The sequence below is a fragment of the Octopus sinensis genome, linkage group LG1, assembly GCF_006345805.1.
Source record: "Octopus sinensis linkage group LG1, ASM634580v1, whole genome shotgun sequence".
NCBI classification, from domain to species: Eukaryota; Metazoa; Mollusca; class Cephalopoda; order Octopoda; family Octopodidae; genus Octopus; species Octopus sinensis.
In genome coordinates, this window is record NC_042997.1 from 110,934,870 (window position 1) to 110,954,428 (window position 19,559).

General features: G+C 40.2%; 1 protein-coding gene across 2 annotated transcripts in view; it reads left to right on the plus strand.

Moving 5' to 3' along the window:
• LOC115218240 (inhibitor of nuclear factor kappa-B kinase subunit epsilon) overlaps window positions 1–19,559 on the plus strand; it is a 48,550-nt gene that overhangs the window by 12,923 nt on the left and 16,068 nt on the right. The window contains exons 1-2 of one of the 2 annotated variants that reach the window (XM_036503817.1): window positions 10,114–10,262; window positions 16,484–16,778. In XM_036503817.1, coding sequence (XP_036359710.1) covers window positions 16,677–16,778 — 102 coding nt within the window. In that variant the 5' untranslated portion in view covers window positions 10,114–10,262; window positions 16,484–16,676. Of the gene's footprint in view, window positions 1–10,113; window positions 10,263–16,483; window positions 16,779–19,559 lie in introns of those variants that run through there. The other variant, XM_029787972.2, reaches the window with a different exon arrangement.

Genomic DNA, 19,559 nt, shown 5'->3' on the forward strand with positions numbered 1-19,559 from the left:
AGCGCAAAAGCCAGTCAAGTGGCACTGGCATCAATCACAACATGTCGCCCGACGATTCAAAGGGACTTTTTAAATGGGCTGGTTATACAACACTGGTATAGGCTACAGCAGTGATCTCACTTCACTTGCTGGGTCTTCTCAATAACAGCATATCTCCAGAGGTCTCAGTCTCTTATCATTGTTTCTGTGAGGCCCAACATTGGAAGGTCATGCTTGACCTAGATATTTAAAAATATTTTGGCATTTCTGATGTCTAGGGATGGATATTCATGTGTATAAGTCTCTTTTCTGGAGAACTGAAGTGGCCAATTTCCCTTATCTTGACTTACTCATTTTGCCCCAGCCAAATTTGTCTTTTACATGCTCAAAGAGAACGGTAATTATTTTCTGAAAAATGATCAAATTATGTTATAATGCTTTTAATGCATTTAGGGAAGGACATTTGCATAGCTGATATAGTTTTTGTAAAGGAGTGAACATTTGTAAAAAATATATTTTGTCTCAAAGTCAAAATTGCAGTAAAAACACCTCATTTCCTCACAGATGCAGAATATCATTGAAGACTACACATGCCTCTCTCACGCCAAATAGTAATATTTATATGTGAGAGCAAGTATACATATATACATGTCGAAAGAATGCTATGTATATATACATACATATGCTGGTGGCACATAAAAAGCACCATTTGAGCGTGGCCGTTGCCAGTACCGCCTGACTGGCCCTCATGCCAGTGGCACGTAAAAGCACCCACTACACTCTCGGAGTGGTTGGCATTAGGAAGGGCATCCAGCTGTAGAAACTCTGCCAGATCAGATTTGAGCCTGGTGCAGCCATCTGGTTCGCCAGTCCTCAGTCAAATCGTCCAACCCATGCTAGCATGGAAAGCAGATGTTAAACGATAATGATGATGATTTTATTTGTTATTTATGTTTTGGTTTATGTCTATCATTGTTTGAGTTGCATAATAGTGGTTTTATCTCTAATTTATATTTTATATATATATATATATATATATTCTGTTGTGTCTAGGGAGAGTCATTCTCTTTTAGTGCTTTATAATTTAACAAACTCACCAGTAAAGTTTCCACTCATGTATACTTATTTATTTTTATATAATTTTCGTTGCGTCTTGCAATCTTTTCAATAGTTGTTGACTCTCCCCAGACACCACAGATAGCGTTTTTCTGATGGCTGGATAACTGAAGAGATGGTGGTGTGGATTTCTACCTTGGCATCCGAAACTCAGAGTTTTATCTTAGCTACCAAATAATTGTCACATATTACATTTACAGATATATATATATATATATATATATATATGTATGTATATATTATTCTTTTACTTGTTTCAATCATTTGACTGCAGCCATGATGGAGCACCACTTTTTAGTCAAGTAAATCGACCTCAAGACTTATTCTTTGTAAGCCTAGCAGCCTAGTACTTATTCTATCGGTCTCTTTTGCCGAAATGCTAAGTTACGGGACATAAACACACTAACATTGGTTGTCAAGCAATATCAGAGGGACAAATACAGACACGTGCACATATATACTTATAAACACACACATATATATATATATATATATATATATATATAATGGGCTTCTTCCAGTTTCCATCTGCCAAATCCACTCATAAGGCTTTAGTCAGCCCGTGGCTATAGTAGAAGACACTTGCCCAAGGTGCCATGCCGTGAGACTGAACCCCGGAATCATGAGGTTGGGAAGCAAGCTTCTTTATTTCCTTTAAATTGCCATAAAGGCATTACATAGAGGGGGACACTACAACACATGTGGGGACTTATAACAATTAAAATAAAAATATGATGCTATGAATGACACATGAAAATGAACATGAAAAACGTTAAAATCAAAATATTAAAATGATGATACATGAATGATAATTTGAGAAATGAGAATATGAAAAGCGTGTTACTCACGCCACACTGAGTAACACCACTCACCACCTCTGAGTCTTTAGTCTTTGATCTAGTCTTTCATTTACCGCTTTCCCCATTGCTAAGTGACAATACTCTCTCCTCCATGTACACATAGCCTTTTCACCAGGAAAGGGGGTCTTGTAAATTTTGTGGTGTCTGTTCTTTCTTCTTTTTTCCTGTGGGGAGAGGGGGTGGGTGTGTTTGGTGTCTGTATGGGGAGGGTGGGTCTGAGTGGTCTTGAGTGGGATGGAGTTGGTCTGGAGTCCCACATTACACTAGACTGTTCTTCCTTGTCTGTCTCTTTTCCCTTTTATTCTCTGTCACTGTCCATTCATCCTCCTTGTTCCTTCCATCTATCTGTACTTCCTTTTTCTCTTCCGTCTCCACCACCGCTGCTGCTGTTGTCTTCCTCTGCAGAGGGCAGTGTGCTTTGATGTGACCCTTTTAGCCACATTTAAAACATCATGGGATTCTGCCCTCCACCCACACTCTTAATACAATCTCTCCCAATGTTACCATCTCTGCCAAGCTCTCCAATTGTTGCTCCTCTGCCTGTATAATGAGGTCCAGTGTTTTATGTCTCCGTCCTCTGTTTCCGTGGCTTGGAGGACAGCCACCTCCTCACTTCCAACAAGGACGGCTGCCACAAACCAAGCCACTTCTATATCAGGTGGAATTCCTTCTAGCCTCACCTTAGAAGTCTTTCTACCAAGGTACATGGGTAGAAGTATCACTTCCTCCATTTTTACAGTTGCACTCGCCAGCCTCTTTGCCTCCTCCGCTGTCCTAAACTGGACAACCACCGGCCCTTATCCATTTCCTTTCGCTATGTATGTCACTTCCTTTGAAAGCCCCTTCAATACTTTTTCTACTTTTTCCCTCTCCATCCGCTCCACCTTCCTACTCTCCACTGAGTACACCTTGTAGGTAATGGTCTTCTTTTCCTTATTTTTCCATGACCCTTTTCGGGGGTAATAACTTTATGTCACCACCCACCTTCTGTGTCATGTTACACAGCTCCTCCAGTCCGGCTAGGTCCACCTCCCTTTTCTTCACCTCTGCAGCCTCAGCAAAACTCTTTACTCTTTCCAAATGCTCGTTCATTCTATTTACCACCTTGACGAGCTCCTCCTCTGCTGAGGACAGCTCATACTTGCTAAGGTCTGAATACATTGTCTCTATGGGTATAACAGCCACTGCCAGGCAGCACAAAATATCTCGTCCGTCTCGTCAAAAATCAACACAGCAAATAGACCGACACATGCGCGGAAGCAAGCTTCTTACCACACAGTCATACTTGTACCTATGTGTATATATATGTATATATATCCCATTGTGTGTGTGTGCACACATCTGTGTATGTATGTACATATATCTGATCTTTTATCTGCATGATAAGTAAAAGAGTATTATATAGTGCAAATGTCTGATCTAGAACTCAATACATTGTGGAGAGTGCAGTTTCTCCTTATATGTGTGTATATGTATTCATATATAAGTGCTTCAAGGCCACGCCCAAGGCTTCACTGAAGAGCTTTGAGATCAACCCCCTTCAACTCCCTGACACTTGGGAAACAGAAGCACAAGGCTGCCCTGCCTGATGAAGCTGCCCCAACAAAGGTGTCCCCTCCTGTGAGCCAAACTGGGTTGCAAGAGCACAAAGAAGACACAAATGATACAAGTCCACAGCCAAATCCTTGCCTTCAGTCCCACCAGGCCACCAGTGCCCAACCTGCATCGGACTGATTGGTCAGTTTTCTCCCACGTGATAGCCTTCCTCATCAACAACACCGACTAACGAACCAATTTAGTAGTACATTTGTAGAGGCTGCATGTTGATGTGTATGCATATGAACAAGAGATTCCTTAATTAAAAAATCAGCAAGAGTTAGTGACAGGAAGAGCATCCAGCTGTGAAACAATGCCTCAGCAATATACCAGATTCAACTCACTCTAACCCAACTACCTGTACATCTTTCCATTGAAACACAGAAATCATCTGTCTCTTCCAAACCCTACTTTCTGATCCCATGACCATTCCGGTCTTTCCTCACCTCCAAGACAGACAAAATCCCCAGCAGCCTTCTAGTTCTAAGCTACAAACTGCCCAGCCACACACAATCGGCCACTCTTAAGCGTGCTTGCCAACAATGCAACACCTGCCTCTACATTAATAACACTACAACCATCGCTGGGCCTAAGTTACAGCACCACTTTACCTGAAACTTCTGTTGCAGATCTTCTAACCTTGTGTTATGCTTTATGCTGTGAAAATCTAAATTTGCTTCATTGAAAATGTATCTCAGCAAAATTTTAATGAAGAAAGTGTATTGTTCAGAATGTTAAAAGACACTCCTCCTGCACCCCCTTATATTCTTTTCTATTCTGGACAGAAGGCCCAAAATTTTTGGGGCGCGGGGTCAGTTTATTAGATCGACCTCAGTATGCAACAGGTACCTAATTTATTGACCCGAAAGGATGAAAGGCAAAGTCGACCTCGGTGGAATTTGAACTCAGAATGTAAAGACAGATGAAATGCCTCTAAGCATTTCGCCCGGCATGCAAACACTTCTGCCAGCCTGCCGCCTTCCCGCACCCCTTATATTAATTCTTTCTCTATTTCTGTTACTCTTTCCTTCTCCAATTATCTCTACAAGGTAAAGCATGACAGGAAATCAAGCAACCAATATTTCTGTCACCTATTATTAAATATCATAATTCATAATATCAATAAAGATGCATTTGTATTTTGCTGTTGTGATTAACTTTAACCCTTTAGCATTTAAACTGTCCAAATCCAACCTAAATATTCTACTTGTTTTTATATTCAAGCTAGCCAGATCTAGCTTCTCATACCAACCCTACAATGTCATTCTAGAAATAAGCAAACTGTAGTTGTGATACCTGTGCTGGTGGCACATAAAAAGTACCATCTGAATGTGGCTGTTGCCAGCTCTGCTTTGACTGGCGTCTGTGCCGATAGCACGTAAAAAGCACCAACCAATTGTGGACGTTGCCAGCCTCCTCTGGCCCCTGTGCCTGTGGCACATAAAAAGCAACCACTACACTCACGGAGTGGTTGGCGTTAGGAAGGGCATGCAGCTGTAGAAACACTGCCAGATCAGACTGGAGCCTGGTGCAGCCTCCTGGTTTTCCAGACCCTGGTCGAACCATCCAACCCATGCTAGCATGGAAAGTGGACATTAAACGATGATGATCATCATCATCATCAAAATCACAAAGCTACAAGATATTGCATGATTAATTAAAAGCAACGTGAATAAATAAGTATTATTACAGTTGACAGGGTAATCTGTATGCTGAAGCAGTTAAGCCCTTCCCAGTCCAATTTTATTCTGTGTTGTGTCTAAAAAGTACAAATGCTTATCTCCAATTCAATTTACAGCAATTTAACAACAGATCCTTGTCCTGCAACTTTCTCATATTTCAAGTGTTCTGGTCCAGTGAGCAAGACAGACATCACTTCTTCCAGAAATTTGTGCTAAATTTGGCAGTTTGCATAGAAGGAAAAGAAAACACAATATCTATCCAAAAATAAATGTATTTTTTAAAAATCAAGAAATATCCACTGGATTATGGCTGGGAGATAGCAGCTTACTCAGAGTAGCTGTTCTCAGCTTCTGCCATGGATGAATGTATGTATGTCATTGTTCAGTTTTATTTCAAGATTTCTTGCCAATAGAGAAAGAACGGGTTTCTAACCAAGATTTAAGGCTCCTTCATTGGAATTTCAGCATCAAGAACAGAGTATTTTTATTTGTATGTATGTATGTATGTGTGCAGATTTGTATGTTTTGTTTTATGTATGTCTTCTCATGCATATAGCTACATATCTAGACATGCTCATATGTATTTAAATGATAAACTTCTGGAAAGTTTTACAGATTTTTACAGTTCCATTGATGGATTTGATCCGTAGTCTTCGAATTAGCTTTCTCCTTTTTGGTTTTGAGAAGACTAATCTCTCAAGATTCGTTATTTAGGCAGTGTGTTACATATACCAGGGCCCCAATAATTACAGGTATAAACCTGAACTTGTAATCTGGATAGAGTAACTGCAGATTTTTCAACAGTTCAGCATAGGTATTCTCTTTTTTCACTGATCTTCAGCTTTATGTTAACATCCGCTGGGCAGCTAATTGCCACAACTATGCACACTTTCTCTTCTCTTTTCCAAATCATTATATCGGGTCTGTTGTGCTTACATTTTATTGAGGTCTTCACTGAGACATTCCACCAGTACTCCAATGTATGTATGTATGTATGTCCCTCTAACATTCACCCTACCATTCATGTCTTCATGAAAAGACCTAACCAAAGCAAGGAACTTTTCAGGACACCCAAGTTTCTGGAGGACTTTCCACAATGCTTTTCTATTGACGGTATCAAAGGCTTTTGTCAGATCGACAAAAACCTGATTCAAATCCAGACCCTGTTCCACACACTTCCAAATGTCGGAGCCCATTTCAATACAAAATGGAGTGAAATGGGGGGGATATTCTGGCACCGACCCTATTTTCCATATATTTTGCGATGGTGTTCTGTATTGCATTCAGAAACTGCAGATGTGGTTTTTACGTCCATTATCGAACCTCTGGCAGCATATTTAATATCAGGCGCCTTGCTGCAAAAACAAGGGTATTTACCTCTATCATAAGAGACCTTTTGTATGCAGATGATTGTGAGCTAGTAGCACACACAGAGATTGATATGCAACACATTTTGAATGCATTCTCTGATGCTTGCACTGCCTTAGGATTGACAGTCAATCTCAAGAAAACTGTTGTCATGCATCAACCTGCCCCTGGTAAACAGTATAGTGTACCAAATATCTATGTGTATGGTAAACGACTTGATGTAGTTGATCAGTTTGTCTACCTGGGAAGCACTATTAATAGATATGGCAATTTGGATGATGAAATTCCATATAGAATTAGGAAAGTAAGTGTTGCTTTCGGAAGGCTAGAAAAGCGCCTCTGGAGTCGATGAGATATATGCAGAAAGACAAAGATAAAGGTGTACAAGGCATGTGTGCTCCCTTCTCTTCTCTATGCCTGCAAGACGTGGGTCACATATCGATACCACCTTAAACAACTGGAACGTTTCCATCAGATGTGCCTCAGACGGATCTATGGCATTAAGTGGAAGGAGTGCATCAGTGATCTTGAAATATCGGAAGGCTCTCGGTGTGAAAGTATAGAAGCTCTTGTGTTAAAGCAAAGGCTCAGATGGAGTGGTCATCTGGTCAGGATGAAGGATTCAAGGATGCCAAAACAACTCTTTTATGGAGAGTTAGCTAAAGGAGAACGACCTCCACATAAACCAAAAAAGAGGTATAAGGACTTGCTGAAGGCTTCCTTACAAGATGCTTGCATCTCTCCTGACACATGGGAAGGCATAGCTATTGATCGTAGCAGGTGGAGAAGGATTGTGCATGAGGGGACAGCTACTTTTGAGAAATCTCGAGTTGCACATGAGAAAGTAAGGAGGGATGTCAGGAAGGGCATCGCTGTTACACTTCCAGAAGGGAAGGATCTTCCTTTGATGCTGACATGCATCAAAGAGTGGAAGAGAGTGTAATTCGGCAGGAAGATATAAACGACATGCAAAGGTACATGAAGCCCAGCTACAACTACAGCCGGCTATTACCAGTAAAGGTTTTAGTTGCCAATTTTGTACAAGACATTGTAGATCTTTAGCTGGGCTAAAAAGTCACATTCGATCACAGCACCAGTAACAGTTAAGCTTCGTGCAATGGCCATATTCGATAACGAGGGGGAAGCCATAATAATGTATGTATGTATGTATGTATGTAGGTAGGTAGATAGATAGGTAGGTAAGTAGGTATAGTGAGAATTTACAAAAAAAAACAAAAGACGAAGATGGGTGTGTAAACAACAAACAGATGTATTAGTTTAATGCTCAGGAAGTGAGAAAGTCTTTTACATTTTGAGCCTATGCTCTTTGACAGAAAGGAACACAGAAATAAACAGGGAGAGAAAATAAAAAAGGTTTAGTGGCTAGCGATCTATCATGGCAAATGCCAGACAGAGGGGTCACAGAGGAGAGCTAGCAAGGAGGGGAGATAATAAAGTAGTGTGATCCCAAAATGAAGGTGTGCGTGCATGTGGATGGGGGATGGTGACCTTGACATGTGCGTGTGTGAATGTAGGTGTGGGGGAGGCGAGAGTGGGGGAAGCAAGGGTGGAGTGTTGGTTAGGGTAAGGGTAGGGTAAGGACGGAGTCGATGGAAGTGAGGTGGAAGGAATGGGGTGGAAGAGAGTGGAGTGATGAATGCTGACTGAAATGTTGAGAAAGGTGACGGAAGTGTTGGAAATAGTGCAGGAGAAGTGGAGGGCAGGATGGAAACATTTGACAAAAGAGAAGAAGGAGTCTAGATGTTCGCAGGAGAGTGAGGTCACACCGATACAGTCGTTAATATAACAACCATATAGTTTGGGAGTGGAACCAGTGAAACTTGAGAATATTTGAGCCTCAATGTGGCCAACGAACAGGTTTGCATAGTTGGGGCCCATTCTTGTTCCCATGGCCACTCCTGAGAACTGCTGGTGAAAATCACTTGTGAATGAGAATCAGTTAAGGGAGAGGACAAGTTCGGCCAGACGAAGGAGTGTAGATGTGTCAGGTTGGGGTTGGGTTGAAGGTCAAGGAAATGTTGGAGTGCACGCAACCTCTCGTGGTGAGGGATCACTGTATAGATTCTTGATATCAAGAGTGAAGAGAAGTTTAGAGGGGCCAGGAGGGAAGGAGAAAGAGTTGAACAAATGAAGAGCATGGCTGGTGTCATGGATGTGAGAGGGGAGGGAAGCCACTAGGAGGGCAAGGACACAGTCAAGATGTCTGGAGATGAGTTCAGTGGGACAGTTGCAGGTGGAGACAATGGGGTGGCCGGGTTGTTAGGTTTGTGGATTTGGGGGAGGAAGTAAATTGTGGGAATGTGAGGGGTGTGGACAATGAGGTTAGAGGCGTTGGGGGAGATGGGTAGAGGAGATGAGGTCATGGATAGTGGAGGATACAGTCTGTTGGTAGCTGGGCATGGGATTGGAGGGCAGAGGGCAGTAGAAAGAGGTGTCATGAAGTTGGTGGAGAGCTTCCGTCTTGTAGAGGTCCACACGCCACACCACCATGGCTCCACCCTTGTTGGCTGGTTTTATGATGATGTTTGTGCAGCGTCGGAGACATTGAAGGGCCAAGAGTTTGGCTGGGGAGATGTTGGGGACGCCTGGAAAATGATGAATAAATTTTGAATGGCCACCCACTTGGTAGCAAGGTTGTGAAGTAAAACATCTTGTTTTAACCAGCATCCTTTAAATCTTAATCCTTCTGTTACTGTATTTCTTTCAATTACTTTAAATATAACAAAGAATTTACCGTTCTATATTTAAGAGATGAGGAATTATGTACATTATTTACATATGGCAGATATTTGTCCTCATCGTAGTGGTCAAGAGCGCGGGCTACTAACCCCAAGATTCCGAGTTCAATTCCAAACTAAGTTACTTTACTAAATTCTTTGTTCATTATGTACATTATTTACATTTGACGGATATTTCTCCTCATCTTGTTTGTTGTTAACACAACGTTTTGGCTGATATACCCTCCAGCCTTCATCAGGTGTCTTGGGGGAATTTCGAACCCGGGTTCTCATTCCTAAAGCAGTTTTTGATGTTGTTGCTGTTATTATTATTATTCTATGTTTGACTTTTGCTTTATGTTTGTACAAGTTGGCTCCAAGTCTCACCCAGAGACCTCAAGAGACAACAGGTTGGAAGTTCACGTTGTTGTTATGCCTAGTGTGCCATATATTTGGGGGTTTTTTTGTGTTGTACTAGTGAATGTCTAATAAATAAAAAGAAATATGTGTGTGTTTGTATGTATGTATTGTATATCTATGTGTGTGTGTGTGTGTGTTTATGTTCAATTATAATAAAAACAACTTTATTTTAATCTGATGGGTTACTCTATATTTTTGTGGAGTACAAATATATTATTCGTATACAAGAATGTTGTTGATAGTGACTTCGAAGTTTCAACCAGCTTAGCCATCGTCGGACACTGCCGACGATAGCTTAGCAGGATGAAACTTCGAAGTCACTATCAGTAACACTTGTGCATAAGAATATATATATATATATGTATATATAGACACACAAACACACACGTAACCAAACGAAACCGAAAATCAACAACAATTCCTGTTTCTTATTTAAAGTCCCGATCTCTCTTCTCATTCAGTGAAGTTACATTTCGTCGCATTCCCAATCGCCATGGATCCAGGTATGCTCTTCCCTGTTGACTCGCTTCTTTCCATGGACTCACCAAATATTTATTTCTTGTGTATTTAGAACCTTTTCCTCTTTGTCTAACTGTGCACATAAAACCCCATGACTTTATATTGCAGGTGTTTTCAACGAGAAAACGCAATGGTTAAATATACAAGCAGGTTCACCATTCATTGATGCCTGTGGTACAATAATTTCGCTTTGCGTCAGTTTTTTTTTATTTAACCCCTAGTCAACGTTGATTAGACGTATGATGATCAAAGATATTCCAATTGTGACCATCCTGTATATGCAAGAGACTACATTCGCTATATTCGACAGGTCTTTTGCAGAATACCCGAGCAAAATATTGAAAGTAACGTAAATATCAATGGAAGGAACCGAGTCAGTAATTTATTTCAGTTTCTCTTGTTTCACTTTTTGTAAGGAAATATATTAATGTTCGTGGTTATCATTCGTATTTAAAGCATTGAGGAAACATTCTTAGATAAATTGGAGGAAATTTGCAAAGAACATTTCGTTAAAATTTCGAAGTGCTTCTGCACTAATTATGTCTTAAGATATTGAGAATGTCGCTCATGTTTATTCTTCTATCAGTGGTACTTGGTCAGGCGAAATACATCAAAATAAGTTTATATTTCAATTGATAATTTTTCTGAAAATCAAACAAACAGCAATATACTAAACTCATTGGCTAATGAATACGTCCTACTTTCATTATTTTGCTCGGGTATTCTACGAAAGGCCGATTTGGCTGCTATTTCTAGCAAGTATACCATATAGGGACTCTCAATGACACGCATGTGTTGTTGTTGTTGTTTAGCCTCGAGACCTACGTTCAAAAGTATCCCAGCATCGACCATCCCGATGTACGGATGCGAAAGACACCTTTATCTAACGTATCATGTTCTTTTGAGGGAGATTTAGCTGCTATTTCAAGCAGCTCGGGCGACTCCCTTCCCTAATTTGCTGGTCTCTACTATTCATTGATCACCAACACAAAGCATTACAAATCCCTTTCTTTCTCTCTTTCACTTTATTTATACGTCTCTTTTGTGTATTTCCATTAAGAGCCACAAACGATATTTCTAATAATTATTTTAATATTTACTTTCCTTAGAAATGCGTTGAGTAACAATCTAAAATGGTTTAATATTGCTCTAAATGTTTTCCTCCCAATGTATTAAACACTACAGTTTGTACTTAAAATAACACAAATTCCCGATCTCTGATACATTTTCCCGTGTTACAAATATTTAAGTATTTACAAACAAACCCACGAAAATGGAATTGTAGATTTATCTGTTTGTTCTAAAAACACTTTTTTTCTTATTTTCCTGAGCGTGAAATAAATATGGAGAAAAACAAATGCATGTGAATAGATAAAAATAAATGAAAATTAGAAGCAGACAGCTGCAATATCCACGGTCGTTGTTGTGTATTTATGTGAGAAAGAAGAATATTAACATCGATTTAAGGTGCTCCATTAGAAATAGTGGCGATTGTAAAACGGTTTCGTTTTCTTTATACTAAGGTGAAAAGTGAAAATGAAAAATACTGGAAATGCGAGAAAAAAAAATAGAAAACGAATATAGACATAGGATGAAATGGGATTTATTATTGACTGATAATATTGTTTTGCTGAAGACTGAGTTTTAGGATTCATTATGTTAATTTCCCTCTGGGCCTTTCCCTTACTGTAACAATGGATTATAAACGGTTTTCATTTCTGCTGGAATTCATAACAATATTGTAAGTCATTCATTCATTTATTTAAAATACGCCATTTTAATGTGAGGGTGGGGAACAATAACCAGGACACTTTTGAAAAGGGATTTATGGAAATGTTTGATTAATTTAAGGTGAAATTATTTGATAAAGATACATAATTAACGATGGTTTGGGGAATAGCTGACCCTCGAAGTCCTATACCTTATGGGAACCAAAAAAGCTACGAAAGTAACGAAACAAAAATGTTTAAAAAATGGAAAGTTTCGGAAAAAGAGTTCTTCAGAATCGTAATTTCTATTGTGTGAAATATAAATATAAAATATAAAGAGGACTTTAAAAAAAGGCAATTCCTCTCAAACCTTCCATCTTCATGATTTTATTAGCACAATCTTAATCTTAATCTCTCTCTCTTTCTTTTACACACACATACACAGTTTAACCTACAAAGTTCATGGCGTACTTTGGGTACGATGTAGTCGCTAAAACCTGTAAGAAAATAGCAGTCAAATCTCTCTCCCCATCGCATCTCTGTGCCTTAAAGGTCACGTTAAAAAATGTAGACCTACATGCCCTTCAAAAGACGATGTGGTCACGGTTAGAAAGCCTTTGATAATAGGAGGTACTGGCTGATACCCTCATTCTCCATAACAAACCACACGGACCACCCACACCAGTGGCTCACAAGATTAAAGTTTATGTTAAATAAATTATACAATGCACAAAATGTTTTAACAATTTTTTTCTTTTGTACAATTTCTGATGATATTTAATTAGAAAAAGACAGTAGGGTTTTTTTAAAACATCAAATGCCTATGGGGTCCAGTAGAATAGAATCGAAATCAAAGGGTCCATAGGTGAAAAAAAAAACGGTTGAGAGCCACAGCTCCACAACAATAAAAGCCACCAGCCAACCACCATCTACACAAGTTTCTGCTAATGTTTCTGTCACACACCCTCACTCATTGTCCAAACACATCTATAGCACTAATACTGTTCTGTGATGTTTTTTTCTAAGGGTTGTAATGGATCCTCTCACAGACGAGGGCATGCATGTCCTGCACTTTCCGTTTCTCTTCTAGCTTTATATGAATCCACCAGTGCCATTATATTCAAGCTAGGTGGTATTAGCTTTGAGTCTCTAAATCTACACAGGAAAGTTTGATGGTTTGAAAAACGAGCTAGTTTTTGATGGAGTTTCTCTATATGTGTCTATTGAAGTCTAATGTCGGCTCCGTACCGATTAGATAATGTAGTTCATATCTGTAGCACCCCTGAATTCTGGCATATAAAAGGGCACCATTCAAGCGTGATCGTTACCAGCGTTGCCTTATTGGCACCTGTGCCAGTGACATGTGTAAAAAGATTCGAGTGAGGTCATTGCCAGTACCGCCTGACTGGCCCCCGTGCCGGTGGCACTTTAAAAGCACCCATTACACTTTCGTCCAACCCATGCTAGCATGGAAAGCGGACGTTAAGCGATGATGATGATGCTGGGTGTGAAGGAAGAGACAATACCTGTGGTCTTTTGCAGGCAGTCAATGCCAGTAGTGTTCATCTTGGTCCTTTGTTAGATCAGCATTTGCTGGAAAGATATGAGCAGGGAGAAGAAAGGTTGTTCTAGGAGGAAGGAGTGGACATAGTGATTAATGTGGGACACAACGAGGGGGGGAAGGGAGGGGCTGAGATGAATGGGGAAGGATTGCTTGAGTGGAGGTGATGGTGGTGGTGGTGGCACGAGTCCACTTAATTCAGAGGAGCTGAGGCCATTATAGTCAGACAGAGAGATAGGTTGGAGTGCATCTGTGAGTGACTTTATTCTCATCAGTTGTGTACTCTTTTCTGGATGCAGTGTAAGACATCAATGTTTGCAGCAGCAGCAACATCTCAGATGTTAGACAAATACTTCATTAAAGGCCTCAACCCCATCATCATCATCATCATTTAACATCCGTTTTCAATGTTGGCAACTGTTTGACTGATGGCCAGCACAAAACTGCTTTGGGCCTCATGGAGGTAAAGTGGCTGAGTCCCTTTCGAGCATGAACTCAAAAGGAACTCAAGCGAGTGGCTGAGTTCCTTTCGAGCATTCCTTTCAAGACCTTTGGCATTATGTCATGCTTAAGAAGAAGACTCATCAAGCTGAGCAAAATCACAGTCGTGGCAGGTACCAGTGTGACACAAATGGCACCTGTGCCAGTGGCACGTAAAAGCACCCATTACACTCTTGGAGTGGTTGGCGTTAGGAAGGGCATCTAGCTGTAGAAAACCATGGAGTCTGGAGCAGTTTTCCGACTTCCCAGCCCTGGTCAAACCATCCAACCCATGCTGGTATGAACAATGGACGTTAAATGATGATGGGAACTGCACCAGGCCCCAATGTTAGGCTGCACCAAGCTCCAGTCTTCTCTGCAATGGTTTCTATAGCTACAGGGTCCAGCCCTATGGTTGCTGGTGCCCCAGGAAAGCAGAACAGAATAATAGCTACTAATAGTTTGTTGATGATGATGATGATGATGAGATACATGGTTAGCCAGATTCCTCTAATGTACCCTGCCTGTGTTTCCAAGCAAATGGTTTGTTCAATTTTTCAAATAGAACAAACCATGTGCCTGGAGCCTGAAAATTGCTTGGAAGCCACATTATAGGGGTCTCCCTAACCATGTGTCTCAATGGCAAGAAACTATTCTTTTGCTTGTTTCAGTCATTTGACTGTGGCCATGATGGAGCACTGCCTTTAATCAAACAAATTGACCCCAGGACTTATTCTTTGTAAGCCTAGTACTTATTGGTTTCTTTTGCCAAACCGTTATGTTACAGGGACTTAAAAACACACCAACATTGGTTATCAAGCAATGGCAGGGGGACAAACACACACACATATGACAGGCTTCGTTCAGTTTCCATCTACCAAATCCACTCACAGGGCTTTGGTTGGCCCGAGGCTATAGTAGAAGACACTTGCTCAACATGCCATGCAGTGGGATTGAACCTGCAACTATGTGGTTGGTAAGCAAGCTACTTACCACACAGCCACTCCTGTGCCTATTTTTATGTAGTGCTTATTTCTGTACAGTGTACGTTTAAATGATATTGTGCGTTGAATATATGTTGATGATCATACATAGCGTATCATATATATATTGATTTGATTTAGCAATGAGACAAAGAAAGAAAGAAGAGTGAATTTTTGATTGCTGAAAATGAAGAGAACGACTTCATTGTGTCGAATGACTTAGCACAGGTGTTGAATGATTTAGAAAGGAAACCATATCAAGTGATTAAGTGTAGTACACGCAAAAAAAAGTACATATACAAATAAATGTACTATACTATATGTATTTTGGTAGTGGGTAGCGGTTTTCTTCACTACTTCAAGGAGTGACAACCCTGTCAGACATGAGTCCTGGGTTCAGCTGGCTCCAGCTGACAGTACCCGGTATGGGCCCCTAACCAGGGTTACGGAAAGGAGACAACCTTCAAAGAAATCCGGAGTGGAGCCCTGTGGGCGGTTTAGTGTTTGACTCGACACTCTTCCGGCAGCTCCTGCAACCAAGCTGGTGCCAAACGTAATGCTCTGCTGGTGACAAAGGGCCTCTCACTCAGAGTGAAAGGTAGACTGTATGACGCATGTGTACGAAAAGCCCTGCTACATGGCAGGGAAACATGGGCTATGATTGATGAGGACATATATATATATATAAGGCAGCATGGGAGCTCTTTCTGTGGTGCCAACACAAGTGCTTTGTGCTCTTTATGTGGCACCAGCACGGTTGCTGCACCCTATTATAATGTGGGTAGCCACGTATCTCCTGTGTCTTTCTCCATCATAGTTTTTAGCCTCTCAACATCTGGAGTGAATCCCTTTCCCTATCTATTGGAACCCCTCTCAGTTGAGTGCCAGTATCCTGAACTAAAGCTTCCACTCCACTCTGTAAAGTTGTTGGTGACATGAAGGGTATCCAGCCATAGAAGCAATGTTAAGAAAGAGCTTGATGCAGTCATGCTCGGGCATGTTAGATCCTCTTAAACTGTACGCTCTCTGATGGCTTGGAAGGTGGATGTTAAGCAATGATGATGATAGTGGTGGTTTTTTTCTTTTGTCTTTTTTACTTGTTTCAGTCATTAGACTGCGGCCATGCTGGAGCAATACCTTGAAGAATCATTTTTGTTGAATAAATTGACTCCAATATTTATTTTTGTTTTAAAGCCTGGGTACTTATTCTGTCAGTGTCTTTTGCTGAACTGCTACGTTACAGGGCTGGAAACACCAACACAAGTTATCACTCACACACACACACACACACACACACATGTACAACAAGCTTCTTTCAGTTTCCATGTGGGACTGAACCTGGAACCATGTGGTTGGGAAGCAAGCTTCTTAACCACACAGCCACACATGATGATGATGATGTTGCATATTTCTGTACATTTTGAATTTCTTATTAATTCTTTTTAATTCTTTGTTCTTGTTATTTCAAACAGGGTGATTGCTGAATAAAGCGAAGTGAATCTTAACCTACCGAAACAGGAGTGATGTATGAACTGTATACGACAATATTTTTCTGTTTTTGCACTGATAACGAAAGTACTGATTTCTATTTGAGTGAACCTTCAACGTGTGTCGATCGGACAATATCGAAAATAACTGGACCAATTGAGAAACGCGGCAAAAAACATGAGTTCCGGACAGTTACGCGAAACCCAAAATTACATCTGGAATGTGAACAATATCTTAGGTCGTGGAGCCACAAGTATCGTTTACATGGGACGAAAAAAAGTAAGATTTCTTTACATTTTAAGTGGAATCTTTTCTGTGTTATTAAAAAACTGTATCTTGTATCTTATTTACATTTGACGGATATTTGTCCTCATCTTGTTTGTTGTTAACACAACATTTTGGCTGATATACCCTCCAGCCTTCATCAGGTGTCTTGGGGAAATTTTGAACCTGGGTTCTCATTCCTAAGGTATTTTTCGATGTTATTATTATTATTATTATTATTGTTCAGGTCACTGCTTGGAATCAAACTTGGAATCTTGGGGTTAGTAGTTTGCACTCTTAACCACTGCACCATATGCCCATGGGCAATTATGGAGTGAATTTTAGGGCTTATAAATCTAATATTTTCCTATCCTACCTTAATACCTTAATCCCATATGCTACTCATATGTGCACTCAGTCTGCTTAGGAGGTTGTTGTGTCCTAGCATTTGTGCTGCTTCTTTTAGTTTTCATATTTTCCAGTGGTGTTCTCTGTCTGTTATTTTAACTTCATCCCACAGGGAGAGGTGATCTCCATTTTTCCATACATGATCAGCTATACCTGATTTATCAATATCTCCTCGTGTCACAGCTTTGCGATGTTCCTCTACCCTTATTTTGAGGGACAGCATGTTTCGCCTTTGTATAACCTACCACAGCTGCATGGGATGGAGTACACGCAGTTTTTGGTCATAATCTCTTCTATTGGTGGTTTTACCTGAAGGAGATATTTGCGAAGTCCTGAATACTGATCTGATGTCATATGGGCCACATATCTTTTGTATCTTTTCGGAGAGGCCTTTCACATTGGGTAGACAGACAGTGGATAGTTTAGTGGTTTCATCCCCTCTTTTCTTCATAATTGGAGTGGAGAGTATGCTTTTGGGGTAATTGTTGCTTAATAGATTGTTATTGAGCTTGATCATTTCTTCATGGTGTATATCACGATCGCTGCATATATTCTTTGCTCGATGATTTAGGCACTGAGTAATCCCTCTCTTTACACTGTATGGATAGTGGGAATTGAAGTTGAGGTATCGTCCAGTGAAGGTCAGCTTGCGGTATACGGATGTCTTGAATCCATACTTGGTGTGTGTTATTAATACGTCTAGGAATGCCAGTTGATTGTATTTTTCCTTTTCCATTGTGAACTGTATGGATGGCTTTATTGAGTTCACATGATCTAACAGCACTTGGACATCTTCCTGGTGGACAAGAAGAGGGTATTGACAAGAGGAGGGATTAGCTATGGGTTCGCCATTATCACTGGTAATAGGAAATATACAAATGGAATACTTTGAGAATTTGGCTTTAGGATCAACACTACTAAAGCCAACATTATGAATTGTCCGAAAGCAACCGCAAATCCTGAGTTGACTTCTGCTCTTCTCTCCATTCTCGTGAAATCGCTTCACCCTTTTTGGATAGACTTGTAACTGATGCCGAAAAACGGATCTTCTATTGAAATGTTAAACATTGGATCTTCTATTGAAATGTTAAACATCGTAAACAGTGGCTTGGTAAAAGGGAAAAATCTCAACCACAACTAAGAAGGGAACTTCATGGGAAAAAGGTTCTTCTCTCTATCTGGTGGGATTGCAAAGGAGTAATTCACTTTGAATTGTTACCACCTAATGCAACAATCAATGCTCAAGTCTACTGTCAGCAATTAGAGCATTTGAACCAAGCTTTGAAGAAAAAAAGACTCGCTTTAGTGAATCGAAAAGGAGTGATGTTTCATCAGGACAATGCGCGACCCCACACTGTAAAGATCACATCAGAGAAGATCGAAGAGCTTGGTTGGGAAAAAATTCTTCATCCACCTTATTCTCCAGACCTTGCTCCTTCAGACTACCATTTGTTTTGTAGTTCACAGGATCATTTGGGGGACATAACTTTCGCAAGCCAGAACGAGTCGAAACTAACATTTCAGAGTTCTTCGCTTTGAAACCAAAAGAGTTTTACATTGATGGGATAAAAAAAGCTTGTAAATAGATGGAAGGAAGTCATAGATAATCAGGGAAAGTACATTGATGATTAAATTTCAATTAAATATAACATCTGATCATTTGTTTTCTTTATTCAAAATTCGGACAGAACTTATGTGATGACCTGATACAAATGCAATTAACAGGACATAACAACAGGTGTCTTTCAACTAGGGACAAATTAAATTAAATTAAACTGGCATGTGTGGAAGTAAAGCCTTACGGCAGGGACATAAGATTTAACAGGCACAGGGAGGAATATAGATGTTGTACGGATGGTAGTCAAATCAAGAAAGAAAGGTCAGTCCTGGCCAAATACCAGTCATGTAGGGAGAGAAGAGAGAGAGGTAGAGGCAGAGGGATAGAAGAATTAAGGAGAGGCAGGAAAAATGTGAAAGAGACAGAGTGAAGTGAAAAAGGAGGGAAAGTGAGCATGAAGAGAAGGCCAGGAAATGTGAAAGAGGGAGAATGAAAGAACAAAGAGTGGAATGAATGAAGTATGAAAGGGCTGATAGAAAGAAAGAATAAGAGTCGTACAAAATTTATATATATATATAGGCACAGGTATGGCTGTGTAGTAAGTAACTTGCTTACCAACCACATGATTCTGGGTTCAGTCCCACTGCATGGCACCTTCAGCAAGTGTCTTCGACTATAGCCTCGGGCCAACCAAACCCTCATGAGTGGATTTGATAGATGGAAACTGAAAGAAGCCCGTTTTGTATATATATATATATATATATATATATATATATATATATATATATATATATATTGTTGTGGTTCAGCTTAAGGACAGAGCTGGTGAC